At 62.6% G+C, this 5,971-nt stretch overlaps 1 protein-coding gene across 1 annotated transcript; it reads left to right on the top strand.

The window, feature by feature from the left end:
• Positions 1 to 924: 924 nt before the first annotated feature.
• LBHD2 (LBH domain containing 2) lies at positions 925 to 3,946 on the top strand. Its single transcript, XM_066344584.1, has 3 exons — positions 925 to 993; positions 2,646 to 2,802; positions 3,845 to 3,946. The coding sequence occupies exons 1-3, from the start codon at positions 925 to 927 to the stop codon at positions 3,940 to 3,942; spliced, it is 324 nt and encodes a 107-aa protein (XP_066200681.1). The 3' UTR covers positions 3,943 to 3,946.
• The last annotated feature ends 2,025 nt before the right edge of the window (positions 3,947 to 5,971 follow it).

Raw genomic sequence — 5,971 nt, 5'->3', positions numbered from 1 at the left:
TTTCCAGAATAACAGCCTTCCCGCTTTGCTGGGTGCCCACAGGACCCCCTCCCCCACAACCAGCAGGGCATCACAGGCAATTCACCCTGCCAATCACTGCTCACTCTCTGCCCAGTCCCCTCCCGGCACTCCTGGCCTTGCCTGTGGCTCAGCCTGCCTCCCAGGCAGTGCTAAAGGGAGGTGTCTGCTTGCCAGACCCCCCTCATTCCTGCCTCTGGCCTAACGCAGGTAGAGGTCGGAGGCTGGCACCCCTCTCTTCCCAGAGCCCTTGCTGTGTGGTCTCTGGCAGGCTCCCTTGCCCTTGTGCCTGGCCTGAGTGGGCATGGCCACGTGCAGGCAGGACGTCAGTTTCCCTTCAGCTATGTATGGGGCGAGGACTCACTCTGGGTGTGTGGGGGGGTCTGCTCTCAGGGGTGTGGAGGGTGGGGAGCTAGGTACCTCTGCCTCAGGCTGACTTGAACCTGGCCCCTGCCGCTCCCAGTCTCCAGTTTCAGAAATCCATTTGTTTCCCCTTTATTCTCCGTGTCCCCCCTCCAAACCTCCTCCCTGTTTTCTGACTCAGAACACCTTCTCTCCTCCCTACTGGCCCGGCTGCCTCTTGCTCATCCCCAGGGCCTCAGAGCAGCCGACCCTCCTCCAGGAAGCCTTCACGGGTCTTAAAGCTGGGTCCGCCTCACCCCCTGCCCTCTGCAGTCCTGGGCACACTGTGTGGTGCCTGCCCAGCGCCCCTCTGATGGGAGGCTGGAACAGGGATGAGTGGTGACAGAGGTCCAGGCGGGCCATGGGCGCTAGGCCTGGGGTGGGGAGGGGTGGGTGCGGATGGAGCGGTTTGAGGCTTCCAGGAGAAAGGGGGGCCCAGCATCTGGCCCAGAGTAGACCTCTGTCTTCATGTCTGCCTTCGAGCAGCCCCACAGTGCCAGCAGCATGAGTGGTCCCCAGCCCACCACGCCAGAGCCAAGCCCCGCTGAAGAGATGAGAGGCCGAGCAGGAAAGGTATGTAGTTGGGGTCCTGGCATGCCTGTCCTCAGCCTTGAGGCATAGGAGGGAGGCAGCCTCCAGTCCTGGCCCCTGACTTGGGGCAAGCCTCAGTTTACCCATCTGCATTGGGGGCGGGGCACTTGCTCTTCTATAGAAGTGTGACAGAGAAAGCGATTGAAGGCCGAGCTGCCCTGACTTACTTAGCACCCCTTCCAGACCTCAGGGCGCCCAGGGCTTGGTCCCAGGAGCAGTCCCTCTCTGCTGGGTGAGGCCATGCCAGAGTTCCCGGCCCTCGGCTCTAGTTTTCGGAGGAGGGGGGTGGAGAGCACTGATACAGCTAAAATGTGAGCTTCTTACGCGAGGAGCTAAGTCTTAATGTTCTGAGTCCTCACTGTCGGCGTTGTTGGGGGTGAGCAGGGCAGAGTGGCACCGAGGCCAGGCTGCAGCCTGGGGCTGCTGTCACAGCCTCCCCGGCAGGGCAGACAGAGGGGTGGGGGCCCAGGCTTTGGAACTCCAAGCTCTGCTGGCCTGGATCTCCTTTACCCGAGTGGCACACTCGGGGCAGAGTGACACCCCTGATCACATCTTCCTTTCCAGAGGAGGAAGGGAGGGAAAGGGCAGGTGTGCAGGGGCTCCCAGAGGGGAGGCAGCCCCTGGATTGGCAATGCCAGCAGGAAGACCCAGGACGGTCCAGTGGTTGGGGCACGGCTGGGGTCCCTGCACTGCTCAGTTCCGCTGATTTTACAGGTGTCCCCGACCAAGGACATGTGTTCTCACACTTCAAGTTCCCCTGGGGTACTTGGTTAAAGTGCTGATTCCTGGGCTGGAGCCCAGGGACGAGCATGTAAGCACGTGCTCAGGAGTTTCTGTTGCAGCGGTCCCAGGACTGTTCAGTGAAATTCCACCTGGTGCGTGCTGGCCCTTCCTCGAGGCACAAGACGCTCAGGCCATGTGGGGAAGGTGGATGTGCTCCCACCGACGCCCCTGCTAAGTAAACGCGGTGGGGGTGGGGAGCTCCAAGAAAGGACTAGGCTGAGCAAAGGCGTGGGGCGGGGCCTGCAGGCAAAGCTGGGCTGCCAGCGCGCGGTGGTTGGCAGGGCCCTGCAGGAGCACCGGCAGCCGGCGCCTCTACCCTGGAAGGCCTTGAATGGGAGGTGGAGATGCTGAGGGCACCAGAAGAGCTCGGGGAGGCGCCCCCGCACACTCTTGTGGGCACTGAACAATGAGCACCAAGTGAGCGGTTTTCGGGTTGCCATGGCAACAGCTTCCCAGCTCCTCTAAGCAGGGAGGAGGCCAAGGACCCAGCAAGGAAGACCCCCCCCCCAAGAAGGGACTGTGCAGGTACTGCAGGCAGGTGGGGGTACACAGAAGCCCTGGCTCGCTCGCTCACTGTGGGACCTTGGCCTCTCCAGCCTCAGGTTTCTGTCTGTGAAATTAACCTGAGAGATCAGCTCAAGTGGGTCCTAGGGTACCCCAGGGAGAGCTGGGACCCCAAGTGCCAAGTACCCCCGCCCCAGGGACGGGTGGAGGAGGGGCTGGGACCCTCTCGGGGACATGTGTGTGAGGGCCCCGGGACAGGTGTGGGAGGGAGTCGGGAAACCAGGGAGGGAGGAAGCGGGCAGACCGGCGCCTGGCGTTGCCCTGACCCCTGCCCACCCTCCCAGCAGGCTGCAGTGGGTGCCCAGGAGAAGGGCCCTCGGCTGGGCCAGCGGCTGCCTTCTATCGTGGTGGAGCCCAGCGAGATGGGTGCTGTGGAGAGTGGGGAGCTACGTTGGCCCCTGGAGGGTGCTCAGAGGGGTTCCCCTCAGAGCCAGGCTGCTGCTGGTGAGCGAGGGCCGCCTGTGCCCCCCCCAAGAAGAAGGAATCAGGCGCAGGGTCTCCTTCCCGCCTGCTCCTGCAAACAGGGCCCCCCACACCCCCCGGCCTGCACACTCCACCCATCAGGCTGCCCCGGAAGCCTCTGCTTGGTGCCCGGGCACTGCCTGGCCTTGACGAGCTTCCTGTCATCATCCCCTGTGTCACCTGCACGTGAGGTTGGGGCCTGGGCCTGGCACAGGGAGGTGAGCAGTGGGCCTTTGTTGGACGAGTGGTTGAACATTCTCACTCCTCACCATCCCGTCCCACCTCTCCCTCTGGTTCTCCCGTCATGCACTGTCCACAGGGCCTGGAAGGGGTGAGGAGATGGGACAAGGGCAGGCTCCTGTCCTGCCCACAGGTGCCCTGAGGGGTTGCTGGGGCCAGGGACGCTTTCCGTGGGTGGGCATGTGGCTAAGAGAGGGTCAGCCAGGAGCTGGGGCCAAGGCACAGAAGAGACAACGAGCTGGACAGTGAGGGCCTCTGTGGAGGGCACCTGAGGGGAGATTGTCCCCTGGTGAGGAAGTGCATTTGGCTTCAGCCAGGGTTGCTTAGCACCCTGCCTGTCTTCTACCCCCCCCTCAGATGTCACCCCCTTTTACAGCAGCCCTTACTGGTAGCCACCTCCCAAAGCTTGGACCCAAAAAGGGCCATAACCCCCGTCTCCCCCAATGCCTCTCACCTGCTGTCAGCTTCCACTCAGAACAGCTCCAGGACAACCCCCGGGGAAGGTAGGACGTGGGTTTGGGGGCACCCCCAGGTCTGTCCTGGACCTCCCCCAGTCTGCTTCGCCCCTATTCCAGCAGACGTGTCAGGGGAGGGGGTGCTCCTGCTCCCAGAGCTGGGCCTCCTCCTTCCTCCCTCATTCAGGGGGGCACACCCAGCAGCCCCCCTGCCCCTGCGGGGAGATCAGGGTCGGCCCCACCACGCTCAGAACCCACCCCCGCACATCCCCTTGCAAACCTGTCAGAGGTGGAGCCCCACCAACACGGAGGTCGTCTTGTTTCCACAGCCCCCCCACCGAGTCTGCCAGGGGTACCAGGGGAGGCGCCAGACACCGCTGGCAGGGAGCAAGCCGGCTCCGAGGACCGGGCCCCCGCGGCCCAGTAACAGGACAAGGACGTGGCCGAACTCTGCTGTCCCCGCCGACCCTGCCGATGCTCTGCGACAGCGGAGAGGGCCTCAGCCTCAGGGTGGCCAGGGTGGGGCACAGGGAACGGAGCTGAGCCATCGCCTCCGCCCCCCTCCCGGCCCCGCCCCCCTCCAGGCCCCCGCCAGCCAGGCCGGCCCACGGCCCCTCTCCTGTCCATGGTCGGGGCTCACACCGGGGGCCACACCCCTCCCTCTTCCATGGTGTGAAGCAGAAATAAAGGCTTTTCCTGGTCGTGGCTCAGGTGGCTGAGGACAGTTTTGGTTCTGCCAGTGGCCTTCCAGGAGAGGGTTTCGGCTCAGAGCCAGGGCTGACCAGGCCAGGAGCTAAGTGAGGGACCGCTTGGGCGTTCTGTGTGAGGGTGGAGGTCAGGGCGGCGGGCGGGGCTCTCCCCGGCCTGTGGTGTCTGCTCCTCTAGCCCCCTGCCTTGGGCCCTCCATCCTGCCTCTGCCAAGGCTGCTGCGGGCAGCACTGGCTTCCTCGAGGTTGGCTTTCCACCCTCTTTGGGGCCTGTAGCCCTGGCTGGGCCCTGAGGGCAGAAGTCTTTGCTGTCGACCCCTCTGCCCTGGGTACACAGCGCACAAGAATGGCACAGGAGTGGGGGTGTCCTATTCCACACTGGACCTCCTTTCATCCTTCAAAGGTCTCCCCTTTCACAGTTGAGGTCACTGAGGTGTGAAGGAAGGTAGCCACGGCTATAATGGGACACCTGAGGCCGGGAAGCCCCCAGGCTGGACACAGAGCCCATGGGGGAGGTGAGCACCTTTTCGGTGGCCCCTTGTCCTGTGCCAGTGAGAGTCCTGCTCTCCATGCTCCAGCAACGCCGTCTGTTGGCACTATACAGAAACAGGGGAACCCTGCTGGCAGTCAGGTTGGCATGGGAGGCAGAAACCTGATCGCTGCCCGGGGCCTACTCCCCAGTAGTGCTCCTTCCCTCCTAGAGTCCCAATCTGGTCCCCTGCCCTGGGCACGCCTGTCCATCCAGGTCTGAGGAAGCTCAGGGCCTGGCAGGGGACAGTGTGGCATAAATATTAGCTCCACAAAGTGCACTGGCCCAGGCAGGGTGGGATAGGGCCCGGTGAGCATGAACGGGGGAGCAGGGGACCCTGGCCCTTCTGTTCTTTCCTGGAGGGCTTGCTGACCTCCAGGAGGAATAAGGCACCTTCTACAATCTGTCTTCCTTTTAAAAAATAGCCCACCTCCCCAACCAAATGCAGGAGAGGGGGAAGGCGGAAGTGCTGGAGTTTGCCTGGTAGCCTGGGAGTCTGCTTGACTTTCAGCTTGGAGACCCCAGGGGCCCCATACACAGCCTCGGACGCCTCGGTGGGCCTTCTGCCGGGAGAGGTGTTGGACTGTCCTTCGAGGCCCTTCCTGTCCTCTTCCTTCAGCCCTTCCTGTCTCAACCCCAAGGGGAGAGGAAAGGGGGGGTAGACCATTCACAGGAAGTGTTGCCAGGACTTGCTCACACTTGGCATGTAGAGTAATGGACCTGAGCGAGCAGGGGCGATTTCCGGGTTCCTGACGTGGAACGTCAGGTGGGCAATGGTGCCATTTACACAGACTTCATCCTCACCCCTCCTAGCCAGCGTAACACCCATTTCAACACAATTTCCCCAATGTCCCACGGCTGACAAATAGCCGAGGTCAGAATCCCAAGCCTGAGACCGAAGTCTGGCGGTGCCCACAATGCCACACTGGAGCTGACCACGTAACAGGGCAGGTCTTGGGTGGAGGCGACCCATAATCGGAGATGCCAGGACCAGAGTGTGCCCTGTGAGCTGGACGGAGGAGGGCCAGACCCAGGGAGCCAGCCCCGTGAGGGCGGACAGAACAGCTCAGCCCTGCCACCTGCTCCACGGAGCAGCTCAGGAACCCACAGCCATCAGGACCTGGAGCCTCTGCTTTTTCTTTTATTTTTTATTTTTATTTATTCATTGATTTTAGAGAGAGGGGAAAGGAGAAAGACACACATGGAGCTGTTCCTCTATG

Source organism: Saccopteryx leptura, chromosome 6, assembly GCF_036850995.1.
Source record: "Saccopteryx leptura isolate mSacLep1 chromosome 6, mSacLep1_pri_phased_curated, whole genome shotgun sequence".
Classification (NCBI taxonomy): Eukaryota; Metazoa; Chordata; class Mammalia; order Chiroptera; family Emballonuridae; genus Saccopteryx; species Saccopteryx leptura.
Note: the sequence above shows the minus strand (reverse complement) of the source record. Positions and strands in the feature narration are given on the sequence as shown.

What these genes read in the sequence shown, in the direction of transcription:
- LBHD2 (XM_066344584.1), top strand. Translation starts at nt 925, where the DNA reads ATGAGTGGTCCCCAGCCCACCACGCCAGAGCCAAGCCCCGCTGAAGAG. An exon ending in TGAGAGGCCGAGCAGGAAAG is followed by an intron (nt 994 to 2,645) that starts GTATGTAGTTGG and finishes CCCTCCCAGCAG; the next exon opens with GCTGCAGTGGGTGCCCAGGA. An exon ending in TCAGAGCCAGGCTGCTGCTG is followed by an intron (nt 2,803 to 3,844) that starts GTGAGCGAGGGC and finishes TTGTTTCCACAG; the next exon opens with CCCCCCCACCGAGTCTGCCA.